Below are 22,599 nucleotides of genomic sequence, written 5' to 3'. Positions count from 1 at the left end.
ACAGTGAGAGAGAGAGAGAGACAGAGAGAAAAGTCTTCCTTTGCCATTGGTTCACCCTCCAATGGCCGCCACGGCTGGCGCGCTGCGGCCAGTGCACCGCGCTGATCCGAAGCCAGGAGCCAGGTGCTTCTCCTGGTCTCCCATGGGGTGCAGGGCCCAAGCACTTGGGTCATCCTCCACTGCACTCCCTGGCCACAGCAGAGAGCTAGACTGGAAGAGAAGCGACCGGGACAGAATCCGGCGCCCCGACCGGGACTAGAACCCGGGGTGCCGCGCTGCAGGCGGAGGATTAGCATAGTGAGCTGCGGCGCCAGCCGTTTTTATTTTTTTTTTAAGATTTATTTATTTGAAAGGCAGAGTTGGAGAGACAGAGAAAGAGAGAGTTTCCATCCTCTGGTTCACTCTCCAAATGGCCTCAATAGCCAGGAGTGGGCCAGCCTGAAGCCAGGAGCCAGAAGCTTCTTCCAGGTCTCCCACATGGGTGCAGGGGCCCAAGGACTTGGGCCATCCTCCACTACTTTCCCAGGCCATAGCAGAGAGCTGGATCAGAAGTGGAACAGCCGGGGCTCAAACCAGCGCCCATATGAGATGCCAGTGCTGCAGGCCGGGGCTTTAACCCGCTACGACACAGCTCCAACCCCTGGACCTACTTTGATAACAGACTCTTTCTCCAGGAAGGAACCCGCTGCTGTGACTGTGATGTCAATCCACTGATGAGGCCAAAGCCCTTATGGCCTGGTCACTCCCTGGTACTGCTATGCTGGGGTTTCGTTTCCAGCAGGAGAACTTTGCAGCGGACATGCGCAGCCCAGCTACAGCGAGGAAGGGAAGTGTGCTGATAAGAACTCGGCCGTTCAAGTGCGTGAGCCAGACGTGAGCTGGACATCAGGTGCTCGCCAGCCGTGTGACCAGAGGGTGGGGGACTCCTCTGAGCCTCCCCTCATCCACTGGTAAAGAGGGTGGCTGAGGATGAAGGACAATGTAAACGGGAAACCTCCAATGCTCCGACAGCTGCTGCCACCCAGCTTTCTCTGCAGGCGGTGAGTTACTCTCGTCCACTCTAGCCTGTTGCTCGCACCTCAGCCCGGAGCCTGCACCTTGCTCATGGCACGTTTGTCCAAGAAGCAAGCCTGAGCCTCATTTCCCAGGGCCCCACCCCTTCCTGCTCCTCACTGGTCTCTCAAAAGACACCATATCCAAGCGGGAAGACCCTTGCCCCATCCCCTGTGTCCACAAAAGGGCACTCATCCAGCTGATATCTGTCCTGCCAAGCCCTGGCTCAGCCGTTGGCCCATGGTGTGTTGTCAGCTGTTTGAATGCTTGGAGAAGACAGGGAAAGGGTAGCATTCTTGGGAGACAGGGAGGGATGGCCTGGGTTGGCTGTGTCGCTCCCCCTCTTCATGGAGGAACGACACAGGACCCTGCGCTGTTCTTTCGTCTGCTCGGCCTTCCCCGGGTTTGCTGCTGGTTCTTCCCGGGTTGGCTACTATCCCTTCCACCTCCGTGGAAGGGCAGTTCCCCCTGGCCACATTCCCCACTTCCGCAGGGGAGCGGCACACCGCCGGCCGGCTCTCTCGGGGGCTGCACAGGTGTTCCTTCAGCTAGATGTTCCCCTTAGATGTTCCTGGTGCATGCCGTCTCTCTCCTCCTTTATAGTCCTCCTCCGCCAATCCCAACTCTGCTACCCACACGCCGAGTACGCTGCTCTCCTCTAATCAGGAGTAGGTCCTACAGTTTATTGGTTGAACTGGAGGCAGCTGTGCAGAAGCTGTTTTCTCCTCTCCCAGCGCCATATTGTGGGAGAGCAGATGCATAGAATAAGTCTTAATTCCAGTAACTCAGTCCAGTCCGGGTTGCTCCCCACAGACTGGAATCGGGCTATACCTGGGGGACCCACCTGGCTGGCTGAATGTCTTGCCATGGTCTAGAGAAGAGGGCTCCCACGTGGGTGCAGGGGCCCAAGGACTTGGGCCATCTTCTACTGCTTTCCCAGGCCACAGCAGAGAGCTGGATTGAAAGTGGAGCAGCTGGGACTCGAACCAGCCTCCATATGGGATTCTGGCACTGCAGGCGGTGGCTTTATCCGCTATGCCTCAGCACCAGCCCTGGCCGTGGGACTTTAAGATGCCCTTTGAGGAGCAGATAACAAGGGCAGGAAGTGGGCCGCGCCTCTGATGCCTCATTTGTCCCTGATCAGCTGCTTCTGTCTGAGGCTGCGCATGGCCCCCGAGGCTGGGGGGTGTCACCCACCGTGAGTGTTTCAGTTTCCAGCCGCCAGGAACCTGCATGTGACACTTGCAGGCCCTGAGTCTCGGGTTCCGCTTTCCACAGCACAGAATATTCCTTTCTGTTAAGCCAGGGCCACGGTACAAACTTGGAGACCAGGTTGCTAAGGACAGACATCAGTTTAACCCAGCATACCTTTTTTTTTTAAGGATTTATTTATTAATTTGAAGGTCAGTGTTCTAGAGAGAGAGAGAGAGAGAGAGAGAGAGAGAGAAATCTTCCACCCACTGGTTGACTCCCCAAATAGCCGCAACAGCAGAGGCTGGGCCAAGTCGAAGCCAGGAGCCAGGAACTCCATCTAGGTCTCTCATATGAGTGGCAGGGGCCCAAGTGCTTGAGCCATCTTCTGCTGCTTTCCCAGAAGCATTAGCAGGGAGCTAGATCAGAAGCAGAGCAGCCGGGACTTAAACTGGAGCTCATATGAGATGCCAGCGTTGGAGGTGGCAGCTTAGACCCCAGCACCACCAACACCCCAGCACATATTCATTAAGGACCTCCTGTGTGGATCAGGCAACACACAAGGTGCCAAGGCCAAGGAGGGTCCCAGCGTGGTGCCTGATCCCACTCTAAGTGTGGCTGACACGGCACATTTCAATAAAACTGGAACCAGTACGCAGGAGACTCTCTACCCCTTCCTCTGCCCCTCTGCCCGCTCATCTGACTGGGTGACCCTACGGTCCCGTCTTAGCACCGGTTCCTGCAGCTGGCATGAACAGGTGGCTTAGCCAGCCCTGGAGTGTGGATCAGGCTGCCCACAGGGTCAGAGTCTGCAGGGAGCCCCTTCCTGGTTCAGACAGCTGCCTGTCTGCTGTGTCCCCATGTGATGGACAGGGGTCATCTCTCTTGGGTCTCTCTCTTTTTTTTTTTTTTTTTTTTTTTTTGACAGGCAGAATTAGACAGTGAGAGAGAGAGAGAGAGAGAGAGAGAGAGAAAGGTCTTCCTTCCATCCCAAATGGCCTTTGCAGCTGGCGCTGCACCAATCCGAAGCCAGGAGCCAGCCAGCTCCTTCCTCCTGGTCTCCCATGCGGGTGCAGGGCCCAAGCACTCGGGCCATCCTCCACTGCCTTCCCGAGCCACAGCAGAGAGCTGGACTGGAAGAGGAGCAACCGGGATTAGAACCAGCGCCCCAACCGGGACTAGAACCTGGGGTGCCGGTGCCGCAGGCAGAGGATTAGCCTAGCGAGCCGCGGCGCTGGCCTCTTGGGTCTCTTCTTACAAGAGCCGGCATCCCACCTGTGAGGGCTCCATGCAAGCGATCTCATTGCCTCCCAAGGTCTCCACCTCCTGCTTGCATCCTGTTGAGGACCAGGCATCAGCGTGTGTTTCTGGAGGGGACACGCTCAGCCCACGCTGGTCCCGTCCAGCCAAGTCACCAAATGGGACTCCAGTTTGTGGGGTGGGGCAGTGGGCAGTGGAGATGGAGAGTGAACAGGACAGAAGAAGGTGGAGATGGAGGCAGAGAGGCAGTGAGAGGCTGGCAGCACTGGCTCAGGTGTGAGAAGGCACAGGGGCCAGCTCCTGGTGTTGGTTATCTCATGACGACTGCCGCTCTGAACACCAGGCTACCCTCCCTCAATACACACAGCCCCGGGGTGGTCTTGTGGCCCTGCTGCTCGCCCTACAGGAGCCTGGTCCTTCTTCTGCTCACCCTGGGCAGCTGACAGGCCTGAGCAGAGCCGGGCCCCAGCAGAGCCTGGGAGCCGTGTCCACCCTCAACCCCATCCCTTCCAACTCCAGTGTCTACAAGGCCCCAGCCCAGGACAAGAATCCCAGCCACACAGCCTCTCCCCCTGCCCCACGCAGCTAAGAAGTGGCTCAGAAAATGTCACCTGGATGCCTAGGGACACGGCATACACATTGCCCCCACCATGGGTTTCCTTTCAGGAGTCCAGCTCTGCTGCTTTCCTGCTGGCTGCCCTCTCCCGCCCAGCTGGTTGGCAGGGAGATCCCAGTGCACAGCTACCCCTGAGGACCCTGCCCCTGACTCCAGGGTTCACCGGCTCCCTCCTCCAATCCACAGCAGTCTGGGGTGGGGGGGACGGGGCAGGGGCCCTTCCTCTTCCATGTGCACTTTCAGTTCCCGATTTTTGGGCATGGGTGGCTTCCTTGGCCCCCTGGGTCACACCGCCTCCATCCGGGTCCTTTCCTGTGTGTGCAAGGAGCCCTGCCCCTTGGACCTCTCTCTCTCTCTCTGTAGCCTGCCCCATCCTCCACTTAACGCCCTGCTCACTCATCACAGCCCTGAGCTTGCTTCCTGTGATGAGGAGCAGGCACTGTTACATGCAGGACACCTGGTTCCTGAAGATGACTTTGAGAATTAACTGATTTAACCAACCTTGGAATTGCCCACTCCCAGGACTTTTCATGATGTCACACAGCAAAGTCCCCTGTGTTTGGGTTTTTTGGTTCTCCCCCAGGGAAAAGCCTGGCCACTCACAGAATAGCTTATCCACTCCCCCACTCTGCAAGGCACAACAGCAGGATAACATCTGATGCTCCCATTAAGTCTTTTTTTTTTTTTTTTTTTTTTGACAGGCAGAGTTAGACAGTGAGAGAGAGAGAGACAGAGAGAAAGGTCTTCCTTTCCATTGGTTCACCCCCCAAATGGCTGCTACCGTGGGTGCGCTGCGCCAATCCGAAGCCAGGAGCCAGCTCCTTCCTCCCAGTCTCCCATGCGGGTGCAGGGCCCAAGGACTTGGGCCATCCTCCACTGCACTCCCGGGCCACAGCAGAGAGCTGGACTGGAAGAGGAACAACCGGGACAGAATCCGGCGCCCCGACCGGGACTAGAACCCGGTGTGCCGGCGCCGCTAGGTGGAGGATTAGCCTAGTGAGCTGGGGCGCCAGCCGACCATTAAGTCTTTCTCCGTAGACCCAGTCGGGCCTGTTCTGGTAAATAAAGTTTTATTGGAATACAGCCTCATTCTCTCATTTGCATATTGTCCAAGGTTGCTTTTTTTAAGAATACGTTTTTATTTTGTTTATTTGAAAGGCAGAGAGACAGAGAAAGAGGGACAGAGAGACAGACAGAGATCAGCCCTTCACTCAAATGCTCGAAACCATCAGGGCTGGGCCAGGCCGAATCTGGGAGCCCAGAGCTCAATACAAGTCTCCCACATGAATGGCAGGGATCGGAGCGCTAGAGCTGCCTCCCAGGGTGTGCTGAATTGGCAGGAAGCTGGAATCTGGAACAGAGCTGGGACTCCAATGCAGGCACTCCCATACAGGGTGTGGGTGCCCAAAGCCCAAGGGGCAATTAGCTGCTGTACCAATGTCCATCCGTTTTTCAAATATTTTTGGTTCTCACTGGGTTGAATCCATGGGTGCGGACTCAGAGATGCGCTGGGTAACTAAATATATGTACTCATGTGTGTGTGTGTGTGTGTGTGTGTGTTGATCATGCATGCATGGTTCTAATGTCACAGCTATAATTATTGTAGCAAAACTGATGACATGAGTCTGGGGCCGTGTCCTGGTGTGGATGACGATTTATGAGACCGGACACAATGGTGAGAGTAGAAAGTAAGGGAAAGCGAAGATCTGAACAATACGATAGACGGGAGGGGCTGGCAGAAAGAGACACCAAGTGGCCAGCCAAGGTCTCACAATCTAGGGGTATTTGTGTGTTCTTAGCATGTTATCTCCAAAGAGCAAATGCAGTGGTTACACACTAAGCTACTGTGCAGGCAGGAGCAGTCTTTTTTTAAGATTCATTTATTTATTTTAAAGGCAGAGTTAGAGAGAGAGAGAGAGAGAGAGATCTCCCATCTGCTGGTTCATCCCCCAAATGACTGCAATTGGCTATCACAGGCCAGACCAAAGCCAGGAGCCAGGAGCTTCTTCCGGGTCTCCCATGCAGGTGCAGGGGCCCAAGGACTTGGGCCATCTTCTGCTGCTTTCCCAGGTGCATTAGCAGGGAGCTGGATCAGAACTGGAACAGCCGGGACTTGAACCGGCGCCCATATGGGATGCACTGTAGGAGGTGGCTTTACCCACTACGCCACAGCACCACCCCAATGGAGCCTTTTCTAACTGGTTTCTGCCGAAACCTCAATCTTGTTGTCAGCTGGCAAATATTTGTGACTAGGGGCTTCCATCCTGATTTGTTTAGTGTGCACTTGCTGGCTGAGAGCTGCAGCATGGAGCCAGCCTGGCCTGCTTCCAGTCCCCAGCTCCTCATCACGGCGGCAGCTTATTTGTTATCCTTGGAGAGTTTTCCAAGTGAAAAGCCAGAGAGGTCTCCAAAGTGGTGACCAAGCTCTAGAAGGTTCGGCCATTAGACAGAAGGCTCCAACCTCCCTTAAACACACAGGTCCTCAGTTACAAAACTCACGGAGGCAATTTGGGGGGCGGGCCACCCCCATCAGGCCTGGAGCAGCACAGAGCTGGCTTTGATGCGACCAGGGAGGAGAGGTCGGAGAGAATGGGACTTGTCTAAAGCACGAGGTTCATAGGTCAGGCCTGACTGCCCCTGGGGAATGCTTAGCATTCTTGGGAAGCCTCACTGGGAAATGGAGATAATGGAGATGGGGGAAGATCAGTCTTCCCTCTCCTCCCCAGGAGCAGCCTGGCTGGTGCACTTCCCAGAATGCCCTGAGGAGGGTCTGTCCAGGAAGACACAGACCAGGGGCTGCACAGACAGCCCCTGTTGTAGGCAAAATGTCCTGTGCGCTGTCTGAAGCTTCCATTTTGCCACCGTCTGGGGCATCTCCACTTCCTGTGGCTGTGGTACATCCTGGCTGGGGGTGAGGGCCTAGCTCCCAGCCTTACTTCTTGCTGTTCAAGGAACTCTCTGTCCATGCAACAGCAGGCTCTTTGTGGGACAACTATCTATCTCTTAATACCTTCTCCTGGAAAATTGCTGCTCTCGTACAAGCCTGCATTTCACGTCCCGCCTGGCTCCCCCAGTTCAGCACACAGTCCCCATGCTTAATCATCGAATCCACCCGGTGAGCAACATAGGGTGGTGTTCTGATAGCATTAAAATCTTAGTTATATTGAGCATGTGCTTTGTGCAGGAGTCTCGCATTGCCATAGTCATTTTCATCTTACCATTAAGATAACATCTGCTTGAGACTGGTGCTGTAGCCTCTGGCACCAGCATCCCCTGTGGGTGGTGCTGGTCCAAGTCCTGGCCACTCCACTTCCAATCCAGCTCTCTGCTATGGCCTGAGAAAGCAGCGGAAGATGGCCCAAGTGCTTGCTTGGGCTCCTGCACCCAGGTGGCAGACTCGGAAGAAGCTCCTGGCTCCTAGCTTCAGATAGGCACAGCTCTGGCCATTGCAGCCACTTGGAGAGTGAACCAGCAAATGGATGACCTCTCTCTCTCTCTCTCTCTCTCTCTCTCTCTCTCGATCTCTCTCTGTAACTCTGCCCCTCAAATAAATAAATGAATCTTTAAAAAATATCATCTGCTCACAATAAATCAAATTCCAGCAATAATGATCGACTTTCTAAGAGTCAGCACCCAGCTGCACCCCACCCCCGGGAGCACAACCCAAGTTGCAGGTTGTGAGGATGGGTGGGGAGGGACCCAGGTCCCAGGGGAGGCTGGGGAAGGCAGGAAAGCCTAGGGAAGGAGAAGGATTCCCCCTCCCCAGCTTTCCATGTGCACTGTTGGGTAAAACCTAACAAGTGTGTATGTCCAGGCTCAGGAAGAGGGGGAGGAGAGGCGGAGAGAAACAGCTCCTGGGTCACCAGCAAGCCAGGCCTTGCCGTCGCGTACCTACTGCTGTTACTTATTAATAATAACAGTGCCCACACGTAGAGTTCAGAAGATTAAATGAGATATTACACGGAACGCCGGGCACTGCATGAACTTGAGCCCAGCTCAGAGCCGGAAGCAGCCAAAGTTCTCAGCTTTGGCTGCTCAGCAGACTTCCGGGTGGGACTTTACAGAGCACCCATCCAGGGATTTGCCAGGCTGGACCCAGGAACCAGTCATTCAATCCATCTCTCCCACATGGGGCGGCAGGGACCCCGCCATGGGAGCCAGCACCACGCTCCCAGGGTGCCTTAGCAGGGAGCTGGAAGCAGGAGCGGAGGTGAGAACTTGAATCCTGGACTCTGATTGGGACACAGGTTTCTTAATAGGTGTACAACCTCAACACAAAAACACCCGTCCCTTTCCAGGTAACTTTATAATCTTCAGCCCAAATACGAGGAACCACAGGTTCACATCAAAGACCGGCAACCCAGAGGCTGCTGACCACTGTAAAGAAAATATTACTGGAACGCTCACAAAGAAACAAACAATCCTGCCAACACTGGCGCCTCCCGGCCCTGACGTCCTGACTTAGGGGAGCAAACATGGTTTGGGCAGTCACACCCACATGGACAAAGGGCTGGAGTCAATCACTCCTTCCTCCCAAAAGGGAAGATCCCTTTGTTTTTAAGTGCTTGTTAAAGGACAGGAATCACTGTACCCAAACTGATTTCTGCACAGTGGGAGAACAAGGCTTTCCCAAAGCATAACCATAAAGGACCAATAACGCATAAAGTGCACCTGCACGTGTGTGTGCGTGTGTGTGTCTCTGTGTCTGTGTGTATATGTGCGTGTGTCTGTGCAAGTGTCTGTGTGTGTGTATGTGTGTACATGTGTGTGTGTGTCTTCTGTCTCTATGTGTGTCTCTGTGTGTCTGCGTGTGCTTGTGTCTGTGTGTGCGTATGTCTGTGTCTATATGTGTGCCTGTGTGTCTGTGTGTGTCTCTGTGTCTATGTGTGTCTCTGTGTGTGTCTGTGTGTGCTTGTGTCTGTGTGTGCATATGTCTGTGTCTATATGTGTGCCTGTGTGTGTGTGTCTCTGTGTCTCTGTGTGTCTCTGTGTGTGTATGTGTGTGCGTGTGTCTGTGTCTCTGTGTGTGTCTGTGTCTCTGTGTGCCTCTGTTTAATAGGAAGGCACTTGCGCAGCTCCTGCCATTGAAATCTATGTCCATTTGGGAAATGAGTGATCACTTGCAGCCTGCCTGTCTCCAGTACCTGTAGAAGAGCTCCACCTACCAGTCGGAAGTTGGTCTTGATACGCTCATAGGTGGAGTTCATGAAAGCCAATGAAAGCCCCAGGAAGGAAGGCTCAGTGGTCACTGATGGCTAGCCTCGCCATATCCGAGCGCTGCTTCAAGTGCAGGCAGCTCCACTTCTGATCCAGCTCGCTGCTAGTGCACCTGGGAAAGCAGCGGAAGATGGATGTCACTTGGGCCTCTGCCACCCACTTGGGAGGCCTGGATGGGGTTCTAGGCTCATGGGTTCAGCTTGGCCCAGCCCTGGCCATTGCAGCCATTTGGGGAGTCAACCAGCAGATGGAAGATACCACTCGCTCTCTCTCTCTCTCTCGCTCTGTAATTGTCTTTCCATTAAATAAATACATCTTTTAAAAATAACTTAAAGAAAATGGTCCCAGTTATTAATAGAATTTATCTTAAAATCAGAAATCTGCAATGCATCTCAACAGGATGGGACTGTACCCGAGTGTTTCCAGTTGTTACCCTGGAAGTGTGGGGTGGGAGAGGGGCACAGAGGAAGAGCAGCATCCCCCCCACCCCACCCCCAGGCCTCAGGCCACTCCAGAGCAGAGCAGGCTGCTCCACAGCGCCCTCACCAGGCACACCAAGGCTCAGCTCCGGAGCCCTTCCCCACTGGCCAATCACACAGGAGTTCCTTTCTTGGGCTGTTTGATAAGACACTGGACCAGAACTTTTCCTGTTGACTTTTTACAGGTCTTACCAGTCAGGCTGGAAAGCTCACAAAAGAAAGACACTTTTTTTTTCTTTTGTTTGTTTAATATTTGAAGGCAGAGTTATAGTGAGAGAGAGGATGAAAGAGATCTTCCATCCACTGGTTCACTACCTGAATGGCTTTAACAGCCAGTATTCAGTAAGGCTGAAGTCAGGAGCCAGGAGCTTCTTCTGGGTCTCCCACACGGGTGCAGGGGCCCAAGCACTTGGGCCATCTTCTGCTGCTATCCCAGGCCATAGCAGAGAGCTGGATGGGAAGTGGAGCAGCCGGGATTCAAACTGGCGTCCTGATATGAGTTCTGATGTCTACTGGCGGCTTAACACACTAATCAACAGGGAGGGGCATTAGACAGGGGGCAAGTGATTTGTGAGTGAAGACCTGATGGAGGTGAGGGAGGGAGTCCTGCAAACATCTCAGGAAGAGCCTTCCAAGGAGCGTGAGCAGCTCATGCAAAGGCCCTGAGACAAGAGGAGGAACAGGGTGACCAGGGCACGGAGGACGGGGGGCGGGCAGAAGGACAGGAGGTCAGAGCAGGGGACAAGGTCGCCTGGGGAAGGCATTGGCCACCCAGTGCCCCTGGTCATCTGTGGCTTGTGCGAACCGTCTTGTTGGAACTGCTGCCATGCCATGTGGTTGTTTTCAAAAACACTGCCCGGAAAGCTGGCCTCTCCTCACGTAGGAACAGGGCCCCTGACCACACACGTGGATTCTGTGTGAGCCAGCAGTGTTGCAGGGGATCCTGCACTGGGATCCTGCTGGGGCACAGGCAGGTGGCCATCCTGGGGGTAGCAGCAGTGCAGCAGCGGAAACCAGGGCAGGAAAGATAATTCACACTCAGGTGCTCGAGATCCCCAGAGAACTGTCTGTCACCCCGGAGGCTGTGTTCACCTCTGCTGTTGGGTGCCCGTGAATTCTGGGGTCTGATGCTGGCGGGTTGACAGCTCCGCTGAATTTTACCCTCTGTCTTCTGGGTCTCAGCAAGTGTGTCCTGAGAGGACATCCGGTCAGCAGCCACGGGGACCCCCTTCCCCCCAGCCGGCAGTGGGTGGGCCCCGCTCCAGGAATTCGAGGGAGGCTCCCCAGCTGCTCCTATTCAGCCCCCTGTATTTTGCAGGTGTGGCAACAGGTGCAGGGGGCAGAGCCTGGCCTTCTCGGAAGTGGGGGTCCACAGGCCCCTGCGTTTTTCCAGAAGCTCTGAACCGACCCTTGCCCCAGGAAGACGGAAGAGGACACGCAGGCTGGCTCAGGCCGGGTCGCCGCGGCCGGGACCCAGGGCCGCATTTATTCTCCTCCAAGGCCAGGTCTGCAAGACCACACCAGCTAAGAACGTCAAACACTCCAGCGTCCCAGAGAAGCTCCCAGCCCCACGCCGGCCCCAAGGCCATGAGAGGAGGCGCAAGGGTCTGCGCTGCCCCGGACCCCCGGACTCCCGGCCTCGGCTCTCCGCGCGTCCCGGGGACCCCCAAGGCGGGCGGGACGCCGACGCTCCATAGGAACTCCGACCGCCTGAGCGCGGACTCAGCTTCTAGTGCCTGGGGCTGGGCGGGGCGGAGTCGGACGGACGGGGAGGTGCCATTGGCTGCTGAAGAGTAAGGGGCGTGCCCGGGGCGTGGCGTTGGCCGGGCGTGGGGCGGGACGGATGGGACGACGCCATTGGCTCGTGAGGAGTTAAAGGCCTGCCTAGGACGGGGCGTGACCGTAGAGGGGCGAGTCTGTACAGGCGGGGCGGTGCCATTGGCTGGTGAAGAGTAAGGGGCGTGCCCGGTGCTGGATGCCTAGGGACGAACGGGGCGGTACCATTGGCTGGTGAGGAGCAAGGGGCGTGTCCTGGGCGGGCTGAGGGGCGGGCCCAAAGCCCCAGGCCGAGGCTTGGGGCTGCGGGAGCTGCCGGCGCTGCTCGCTTGCGGGCGCGGCTCCGGGGCTGGGGGCCGACACAGCGCCGGCGGCGGCTTCTGGAACGCGCGATGACTGCACGGTGAGTGATTTGCGCGAGCGGGAAAGTTTGCGAGGGGTCCACGGAACGACTCACGCCGGCCACCAGGCAGGGCTGCGCGGGAGCCTGGACACCTGTGCCGTTTGGCCGGCGCGCGCAGGGTCTCCCCCCAGCCCCCAGCCCCTCCATCCTGGCGCATTGCGGGCTTCGGGCCCATTGCTGTGAGTGGGCTCGGCGCCTGACCCGTCTTCCAAGGCGCCGGCACTCTGGGAGCGAAAACCTTGAGGTATAGGTGAGCTGGGCCCCGGGCTACACCTGTGCTCTCCTTGGCCAGCCTCCTGGAAGCCCTGGTCTCCAAGGCATGACAGAGCTCCCCAGGCACAACTCTCTGCTCTCACGGTGCAAATGAGCGCCGAGGTAAAAGCAGGCCTGGCTCACCATCGCTGTGGATGGCAGCTTTCCCCTGTCCCAGACCCTGGGCTGAGGGCTTTAACACACTCTGAGACTGGTGCTAACATTATTCCCATTTGCAGATGGGAAAAACAAAACAAAACAAAACAAACCACTAATGGTTAAAGAGTTTCGCAGGTGAGTAGCTGGCAGAGCTGGAATTCGGACTCAGGGCTTGCTGTGCCCTGAGAGGATGTGGCCCACTTCTGAAAAACGCCTGGGAGCCTTCCTGAGTCTGGCCGGGTGCCCTGGGGGAGAGAGGCCTCCTCTCACTCCAGGGCACTGTCGGGAGAGCTGTAGCAACTGCATTTCACAAGGGAATGAGCTAAAGTCATGCGACTCAGGCGGTCAGACCTGGGTGGGTTAGACCACACTGTCTTGTGGAGGAGCCCCTGGCTGCATGGCTGCGTTCCCTGTGGCTTAACTGACTGATTACCGCCCCCCCACCCCCTCACCCCCACCGAAGTGGCCACTGGGATTTGTTGCCTGAAGCCCTGGAAACAAACAAAGAAAAAGCTTGTATGTGACTTGGTAGAACTGATGATGTCCCTTTTCTCTGTACAGTTCCTGGGTCACTGCTACCTGGGCTGGGGGTGCTAGGGAGGGGGAGGGAGGAAGGGGAGCAGGAGGGAGGCTGGGGAAGGGGTATGGAAGAGAAGAGGGACTCTGGGTGAAAGGCTTGTGGGCTGGAAGTTGCAGCTCCTTGTGGATGTGGGTCACGTCTGTTTTCCTTCTAGTTGGAACCCAGATGGACCTGGGGCCATGGGCAGTCTGAAGGCTGAGCACAGAATTAAGACCCAGGGTCCCCACCAGGGTCAGGGCCAGGAGGCCCATGACACCTAACAAAGAGTGCGCACAGAGCCTGGGCTGCGTCACAGGGCAGGTCCTGGAATACAGTCTTGCCAGGGAGACCTTGGCTGAGGTCTAGCGGAGAGCACTCAGCACTGGATCCTGGGGTGTGTATCCTGGGCTCAGGGTAAGCTCGGCCTCTTTCCTCCCTGCTGCCCGCTCCTGCAGGGGCCTCTGAGTCCTGTCTCCAGGGGCCCTGGCACCCGGAGTCCACAGTGACAGTGCCGAGGGCATCCGTTTATCATGCACGAGCCCCCATCACGCCCCTTTCCTCCTGCGCCTTCCTGAAAGTCACCCGAGGTTATAATTATGTGACTGGTGAGCCCAAGGCTCTCCCAAGGTCACACAGCCAGAGAGGAGCAGAGCTTTGAACCCCAAGTTTTGCAAAGGCTGGGCGATCGTCCACACCGAGGAGCAGGAAGTGGCTGCCCTTCCCGAAGCTTCCGCAGTTTTCTCGCATCTGTTAAAGGGGAACTTGTTGCTCCCTGCTCTCTTCGGCTGGCTGCTGGGTCTTCTTCCCCAGGATGGCCGCTGAGGGCAAGGCTCAGAGCCCCTCCCCTGACACTGGGGAGCAGAGGGGATGGGTCACACGGCCCCATGGCCACAGTGCTGGGAGAACCCTCCATGGACACTGTAGATGGGCTGCCATTACCCCACCTTGAGACCACAGCCCAGCTTACTCCATCTCCCATGCGCCTCTGCCTCCTGTCTCTGGCTGTAACATGTCTCTGCAGAGACAGTGACCCTGGCATCTGGGGGACTAGGGACACACGTACAAGGGTCCCTGGCCCCCCGCAGTGGTGAGCCCACACATGCATCTTTTGCTAAGGGGGAATCCATTAAACTTTCAAGAACTTCCAAGGGGCTTCATGACCCAAGGATTCCGAGACCCTCCAGGGAAACCACCCCTAGCAGCTGCACTTGGCGGCAGGGCCTGGGGCAGGATGGAGAGACAGGTGAAGCCAGAGAATGCCAGGGCGGCCCAGCTGCAGCTGGGACCCAGTGATCTGAAGGGCTGGCCCTCTGCCCTGCAGGCTGGCCCTAGGCAGTTGGAATCTTGGCCAGGGGCCGTTCTGAGCACTTGTTTGGCTCCAAACCATCCTTGGTTCTTCAGATCTCCTCTTCCATAGGTGGGAGGTGAGGCTGGGGTGGGGGTGGGAGTGTGCAGGGCCAGGGTTTGTGGGTGTCAAGTGTAAGGGAGAGCGGGAGGCTTGCTCACCACTTTTGTGTCCCAGCACGGTGTGCCCTGAGGGCAAGGGCAGAAGCCTGCAGGGGTCTGGCTGAGTGATCAGAGAGCTTTGTGGGGACAGTTGGGGGTGGGGAGCCAGGCTCTGCCAAGGAAGCAGAGGTTACAGGGGTATCAGTCAGTGGGTGACCAGGACTGAGGGTGGGAGACCAGGATTGAGGGTGGGAGAGAAAGGGACACAGAAAAGGCTTAGCCAGGCCATCCGGGTCAGCTGAGGGCACGTGGGGAAAGGAGGTAGCAGGTGGCTCTGTGGCCACCTCCCCTGCAATCTGGGCCTCTGTCACCTTCCTGGACCTGGACAGCAAGGCTGAGGCTGGCGTGGGGGTGGGCTGTGGCTGAGCCACAGGGAGTGATGGTGGGAGGTGCACCTTGGAACTGGACGGCATGGGAGGAGGCGGGGACCGCAGCTGCTGAGTCACCACCTGCCATCCACACATGAACAACTGGCTTTGTCCACAAGAATGTGCCGCCCGTCCATGGCCATGTCCAGCCAGGCCCCCTCATGGAGGCAGCTGGCTACTTCCCTGGGCCCAGCCCCTGCCATTTGCTGGCTGACAGGTGCCAGCCCCCCACCCCCATCCACCCCACAGGCAAAGGCTCATTGTTTCATTGTTTCCAGTGCCTGGCTACTGCCCCCTGGCTGCTGGCATATGGAAGTTGGAGCTGCATGGGCAGCAGGGGAGCCGGGAATTTAGGTTTCCCAGGAACCCAGAGCAGGGTGGCCTGCACCTGCCACCCTCCTCCATCTGGTGCCGAGCCTTGGCCGAGAGCCTCCCAGCTGTGTCCCAGCCGCTGTCTTGCTGTCTTTAGCTTCTCAGGTCAACCGACTACTGGTTTGACTTCAGTCCTGCCTGGGTAAGAAAGTAAGATTCAGAATGTCAAGGGGTGTCAGAACAGAGGCTCCCAAGCTCACAGATTTCCCAGATGCACTTAGAAGGTTTCGCCAAGTGAGGGCCCCTCCAGCTGCGTTGGCCATGCAGACAGGGCATAGCAGGACTCAAAGCCAGGCAGTCATCCGCACAATCTTTGTGTAACCAGCTTTCCCGTGCATGCACACAGTTTAGCTGCAAGAAGACACACTTCAGTCATCTTCTGGTTCACTTTTTGCCATTAGCAGGTAGCACTGGGCCCTCAAGTGACCTGGAGAGTCACAGATGGGTCTCCTGCATCACTACAAAAAAGGAGACAGTGCCCAGGCTGAGCAGGTGCACTGCTCTCACTGGCCTTTGTCCCTCGGTCGCCAGGACAGGCTGTGCCGCCGGCTGTCACTGTCCCTGCTGTGCCCTGGTGGACACAGCAGCCGCTGAAGTGGAAAATGCAAACAGCCTGTTCACTGGGGACAGGTAGCCAGGGCTGGCAAGCCGCCCTGGGGCCCTTCCTCTGGGGGACAGGAGCCTCGTCCAGCCAGGGGAGCAAGCAGGAGGCCCAGTGCCCTGGGGCCTGGGACCTGGGGGCGGAGACGGCAAGGACAAAGAGGGAGGAGGAGGGGAGCCTGCTGCGTGTGGGGTGGGGGGAGGAGGAGGGGGATTGGGGCTGTCCAACTGCATCTGTCACTCTGGTCTTCTCATTGTGCCTGGTGGTGGCCTGGCCCAACCTCATCTTCTCCCTGATTTCTGCTTCCACTAGAGCGGCAGCCCGTGAATCCATGTGGGTGCTGGGCTCTGCCTGGGATTCAGTGTCAAGATGTGATCCATCACTGTTTATGGGGCTTCCAGTGCTCAGGGGGATTGGTCCTGCCACGTGGGAGGCAGGCGGCTCCCGTTACTTTCTTACTGGGGGTTGGGCGTGGGCACAGCCCCCTCACTTAGCAGTGTATGTTGGCCGTGCCCCTAAAGGGACCTGGGAGGCTCCTAGCAGGACATTGGGGGCAGCGGATGAATGCAGTGGGGTCACAGCGCCACTTGGATTCTGCCAGTCATCCCTGTACTCCAGACCAGCTCGGGGGCGGAGGACTGAGCTCAGTGCGACAGGGACACAGGGCAGTGCCTGCTGGACCCAAGAGAGGCCAAGCGACTTGCCGAGCACCCCGCGGCTGATGGCGGCCAGGGGTCGCGGAACCACGAGGTTCTCTCAAAGGAGCGCTTTGGGGCTGAAGTGCTCAGCGGGAGACTCAGTGTAGCCCCCAGCAAGTTGGAAGAGGGAGCCCAGCTCACTGAAGTGGCCATTCACTGTTGCCCGCACCCTGCACACTCCCCTCCCCTCAGATGCGGGACCGGTTCCCTGCCGGGCCAGGCACACACGCGTGCGCCTTCGCTGCCCCCTTCCTTTCCCTTAGCAGCCGTGAAAGCTGCCCTGTGTTCCTCCTGACACCCTCCGAAAGAGTGGAGGGGACGGCCCACAGCCCACTGTCAACCAAAGCCACCTCTTCTCCTGATATCCGACAGTTTCCATCCACCATTCACCCCTAAAGGAAGAGTCTTCTACTGCTAAGGAACCCCTGGGGGACCCACGGGGAACCCTGCTGCCCACCCCTGCTCCCCTGGGGGACCCACGGGGAACCCTGCTGCCCCACCCCCTGCTCCCCTGGGGGACCCACGGGGAACCCTGCTGCCCCACCCCCTGCTCCCCTGGGGGACCCACGGGGAACCCTGCTGCCCCACCCCTGCTCCCCTGGGGGACCCACGGGGAACCCTGCTGCCCCACCCCCTGCTCCCCTGGGGGACCCACGGGGAACCCTGCTGCCCCACCCCCTGCTCCCCTGAGGGACCCACGGGGAACCCTGCTGCCCCACCCCTGCTCCCCTGGGGGACCCACGGGGAACCCTGCTGCCCCACCCCTGCTCCCCTGGGGGACCCACGGGGAACCCTGCTGCCCCACCCCCTGCTCCCCTGAGGGACCCACGGGGAACCCTGCTGCCCCACCCCTGCTCCCCTGGGGGACCCACGGGGAACCCTGCTGCCCCACCCTTGCTCCCCTGGGGGACCCACGGGGAACCCTGCTGCCCCACCCCCTGCTCCCCTGGGGGACCCACGGGGAACCCTGCTGCCCCACCCCCTGCTCCCCTGGGGGACCCACGGGGAACCCTGCTGCCCCACCCCTGCTCCCCTGGGGGACCCACGGGGAACCCTGCTGCCCCACCCCCTGCTCCCCTGGGGGACCCACGGGGAACCCTGCTGCCCCACCCCCTGCTCCCCTGAGGGACCCACGGGGAACCCTGCTGCCCCACCCCTGCTCCCCTGGGGGACCCACGGGGAACCCTGCTGCCCCACCCCTGCTCCCCTGGGGGACCCACGGGGAACCCTGCTGCCCCACCCCTGCTCCCCTGGGGGACCCACGGGGAACCCTGCTGCCCCACCCCTGCTCCCCAGGGACACAGAGCAAAGGAGCATCCCACTGTGCAGGTTCCTGTTGCATGGGGTGAGCGGCAGGGGGCTCTGGTCAAGAGAGCCTCTCAGGGACCCAGGCTGACCATTGAGTGGCCATACCCCCCCACTTTTTAAAGATTTATTTATTTATTTAAGAGGCAAAGTTACAAAGAGAGAGAGACAGACAGAGATCTTCCATCTACTGGTTCACTCCCCAAATGGCCACAATGGCCAGAACTGGGCCAATCCAAAGCCAGGAGCCTGGAGCTTCTTCCAGGTCTCTCACGTGGGTGCAGGGGCCCAAGTTCTTGGGCCATCTTCTACTGCTATCCCAGGCTACAGCAGAGAGCTGGATCAGAAATGGAGCAGCCAGGACTCGAACCAGTGCCCATGTGGGATGCCGGCATTGCAGGCAGATGCCCAACCTACCATGCCACAGTGCCAGCCCCAGCCTTACTGCCTTGAACATGTCCCTGGACAGCAGGAGGCGGGAGAGCTGTATGGTTGTGCTCTGCTTCTTGAATATACTGGCCAGGAAGTGGCCATAGCACTTCCGTCTGCAGCCCCTGGGTCAGAATTAGTCACAGGGGCCTAGGGAAGGGGCAGTGCAGGCCTCTGCCAAAATTCCCGGACTTTCATCCTGGGGCTATGGCTCATCAAGACCTGGCTCCTGGCTTCCTCTGAAGCAATGGGAGAGCTGCCCCAGGCGAGAAGTGAGCCCCGACTTCCCTTCCCGGGGAATCTGGGACATTCCCTCAGCTGAGTCACCTGCTTGGCCCCTGGAGACATTCACATGTTTAGTCCTGCTGTATATGAGGGTATTTCAAAAGGCTCATGGGAGGGGCCGGCTCTGTGGCACAGCAGGTAAAGCCGCCGCCTGCAGTGCTGGCATCCCATATGGGCGCTGGTTCGAGTCCCGGCTGCTCCACTTCCCATCCAGCTCTCTGCTGTGGGCTGGGAAAGCAGTAGAAGATGGCCCGAGTCCTTGGGCCCCTGCACCCATGTGGGAGACCCAGAAGAAGCTCCTGGCTCCTGGTTTTGGTCTGGTCCAGCCATGGAAGTTATGGTCATTTGGGGTGTGAATGAATGGATGGAAGATTCTCTCTCTCTCTGTCTCTCTGTCTCTCTGTAACTCTGACTTTCAAATAAATAAATCAATCTTTATAAAAATAAAACAAACGAAAAAACCCCAAAAACTTCATGAAGTTTGTAAAAGATTTCTTTGGGGGAAGGAAATAGAGTTAATTTAACATAAAATAAATAAAATTTAAAAAAATCGAAAAGATGAGTTTATTTTGGTGCAAAAAAATATTAGAAATCCGTGCATGTTTTTTTCATAATGTACATTCTCCCTGAAATTTTTCAAGATCCCTCATGGATTTTAATTTATTTCTTGCTTCCAAATAAATGCATCTTTTAATTCTGCTCTGCCAGGCTGGGGTGCAGAGCAGCGAGAGTGTGCAGACAGGAATGGGGAAGGGTCTGAGCAAAGCAGACAAAACCCTCTTGACATTTCTGGGTAAATCCCGCCCTTCCTGTGGTGCAGCTTGCTTCAAGCCAGGCGGACTACAGAGACCCAGTCGCGAGACGCGGCCCCTGGCTGCAGCAGCTTCTGCCTGCCCCGTGTTTGAGGAACCACCAGGGGAGTCTGACCGCCCTCTGCTTCCCAGGGCACCACCGGGGTGCTGGGGAACTGAAACCCTGTGTTGAAATCCTGTGGCCAGCCTTGGCCAAGGAGAATGCAGCAGCAGGTCTCCACTTGCAGGTCCCAGTGGTGGCACTGCCCAGTAGCCCTGTGGCCCTGGGTCTCTGTTCCAGCCCTGACCTGCCTCCTCCTAGTACAAGACAGGGGGTGGTGGGGGGGGGTACTTAGAGGACGATCCTGAGGTCCAGGAAGCCCACCACTCGCTAAATCATTCCCCTTTGCCCCGTCTGCGGCAGCTAAGCCCCTTATGTGAGGTTCACTTGAATCGCCCCTTTGCACAGCGTGTCCATGCTGTATGCACCGCCCACCTGTGCATCACTGGGCAGCTTTCTCTGCCCTCAAAGGGACCATCTGTCCACTCACTCGGCAGTGCTTGTGTCCAAGTGGCCTTGATTTACTTAACGGCATTCTTCAAGTTCAAGGGTCACCATGCTGGCAGTTCATGGATGCCAGAAGGAACCCTATTGTGCTTCTTTAAGGAAAAAAAGGGAAAGTTCTCAGCTCAGTAAAATAAAATAAATAAAATCGGATGCGGAGGTGGCCAAGATCTCTGGTAAGAATGAATCTTGGATCCTTGAAATTGTGAAGAAGGCAGAAAATCGTGTTAGCTTCGGTGTTGCACCTCAGACTGCAAAATTACAGCAGCAGCAGAGTGAGATCGATGCTTAGGTAAGATGGAGACAGGGCGTTAAATTCTAGATTTTTCTACCACTGGTGGTTTCCGGCATGCACTGTGGGTCTACCTTGTAGCAGGTACCTGTGCGTGCGTAAGGTGGGGGACTACTCCTCCAAACTCACTGGATGCGAATGCAAAGAGACAGACAGATGGAGACAAGTGTGAATCCACTAGTGGAGCTGAGATGACCCCACTATGCAAGTCAGAAAAGGGGGGTTTGGGGGAGGCGGGGGTTAAGTCATCATCCAAGACCCATATGGAGAAGGGATGTGAGACCAAGGCCAGGAGTCCGAGTGCCCGTGCTGCCTACTCTCTGAGTGATCTGCCACAGAGTTTTGTTCCCTTGTGCATAAAACGGCATGGTGATGATCTTTAACCTCTAGATGTCGCTGTGAGGACCAGACACGTTCACTGGCAGCAAATTCTCATCAGTCTTGCAGTGACCAAGGTCCCCTGTTCACCTCCAGAACTGGGCAAGCCGACTCCAGCCTCAGGGATGGGGCTGAGGCCCCCGGCTCAGCCGCAGGAAAGTGGGAGGCTCAGGTGGCCATGCAGGTGAGGGGCTCATGGAGCCACTGGCTCAGCCGCTCTGACCCTGGCTGACCTGTGGCAGGTGTGAGTCCAGACTTGCTCCCCTTCAGCTGTGGCTACCCTGCACCCAGGCAAGTAGGAAGCCGGTTTCTGCTCCAGGGCTGGGGGAGCCGGGGCCACCACTCTGGCTGGTGCTCCTCCCAGCTCACCTGTCTCTGCACCTTTCCCCACAGGTAACCAACCCTCTAACCCACAGACAAGAGGAGGAGAAGATGAAGGAAGATTGCCCGTCCAGCTCCCACGTGCCCATCAGCGACAGCAAGTCCATTCTGAAGTAAGCCCTGGAGTACGGGGAGGGGCTGTGCACCCCGCACCTCGTGCTGGGCAGACTGTGGGTGGAGGGCTCTGGGGCACCAGCTCACAGACCTGACCGTGTGCCCTGGGCACAGGGGCGTGGAGCTTCTGTTTGGAGCCCATGTCTTACAAGGTCAAGGTGTTTCAGGGTTTGACTCCCAACTCCGGGGCAGGAGCAGGACTCTGCATGGGTGGCGCTGAGCTCCTTTAAACACTAGAGCAGCACTCACGTTCAAGTTCATGTGAATCATTTGAGGATAAGAAACCCCAGATAGGTTGTGAGTTTGGAATGAAAGCAGCGGATTTGATCGATGGGATGACTTTTTTTTTTTTTTGGAGGGAAGCCCCTGCATCCCCTGACTGTACCTCTGGAAGGTCAGGCTCCCCGCCACGGGGTCCCCACACCAGGCAGTGATGGGAGGAGAAGCCAGAGTCTTGAACGTGTGTGAGCCAAGCCCAGGGGACTTCCACTGAGGAAGTGACTCGGAGGTGAATTCAGGGAGTTCTTGGGGACTCCCGTGTATAACAGAGAATACGTGCACACCCTCGGTGTCCTCCTGGGAGGGGTTTGCTTCTCCTCAGCCCCACCCTACACCTCCCAAGAGGAGGACCCGCCCACAGAACCTTCTAGAAGATGGCAGGTGTGTGGCTGGTGTGGCCATGTTACAGATGAACAAACCGAGGCCAGGGAAGCGTCTGAGCCCCTTGCACACCTCCCGAGCATGCGGTCTGTCTGTCCATTTGCAGGTCAGAGCTGCTAGGCCTGCTGAAAACCTACAACTGCTACCATGAGGGTAGAAGCTTCCAGCTGAGGCACCGGGAGGTGAGCCCGTTGCTCTTGGGGGTTGGTGGGGTCACCGTGTACCCTGGTTTGCCGCTGACAGCCCTGGCCTTGTTGTTACAGGGTCCCTGGGCAGCCCGACCCTTCGTTCTCAGAACTTTGCATAACAAGTTACGTGATTGCCATTGTCACTCAAGCCGTGGGCCAGGGACAAGTAACCAGCGGCCGGGGCAGGGTGGGAGCATCCCTTGGAGTAGGTGGACTTTCTCCCTGCACCTGGGACCTTCGTCCAGGTGGATTTCTGGAGTCTGAGATCCTACGGGCTGCATAGCCCAGTCTTGCCTCCCCCCAACATGCCACTCCGAAGTAAGGACAAGGAGGGGTTATTCCTCCTACCTGCCCAGCCAGGGGTCCCGGACCTTGTCTCCTGTGTCCCCTGTAAGTGAGGTACTGAGCTACAGGAGGATGTGAGCTCAGGTACCCACAGGGCCAGGCAGGGCAGGTGTCGGGGAGTGGGTGAAGATGGCGGCCACTCCTCCCAGCACACCCATTGCTACTGGGCAGGAGTGTGGGCCCAGTATAACCAGACCCTTTCTAATCTCTCAAAAGAAGCCTGGTGTCTGGAATTTCACGATGAATTTCCCAAATCCCAGGACACCACGTGGGCCAAACAGAGCATGTCCAAGGCCCTGGGGCACCAGGCAGACTCCACCGAGTGTCAAGAGGGCCCTGGGCTTGGGGAGCCTCCA

The 22,599-nt window shown here is 57.4% G+C and overlaps 1 protein-coding gene across 4 annotated transcripts in view; it reads left to right on the top strand.

Moving 5' to 3' along the window:
• The first annotated feature begins 11,864 nt into the window (after positions 1 to 11,864).
• Positions 11,865 to 22,599, top strand: part of RASSF4 (Ras association domain family member 4) — a 35,121-nt gene continuing 24,386 nt past the window's right edge. For 2 of the 4 annotated variants that reach the window (XM_070058131.1, XM_070058129.1), the window contains exons 1-3: positions 11,865 to 11,995; positions 20,949 to 21,049; positions 21,817 to 21,892. In XM_070058131.1, coding sequence (XP_069914232.1) covers positions 20,988 to 21,049; positions 21,817 to 21,892 — 138 coding nt within the window. In that variant the 5' untranslated portion in view covers positions 11,865 to 11,995; positions 20,949 to 20,987. The remainder of the gene's footprint in view (positions 11,996 to 20,948; positions 21,050 to 21,816; positions 21,893 to 22,599) is intronic. The other 2 variants (XM_017338471.3, XM_070058130.1) reach the window with 2 other exon arrangements.

Source organism: Oryctolagus cuniculus, chromosome 15 (assembly GCF_964237555.1).
Source record: "Oryctolagus cuniculus chromosome 15, mOryCun1.1, whole genome shotgun sequence".
NCBI lineage: Eukaryota > Metazoa > Chordata > Mammalia > Lagomorpha > Leporidae > Oryctolagus > Oryctolagus cuniculus.
Note: the sequence above shows the minus strand (reverse complement) of the source record. Positions and strands in the feature narration are given on the sequence as shown.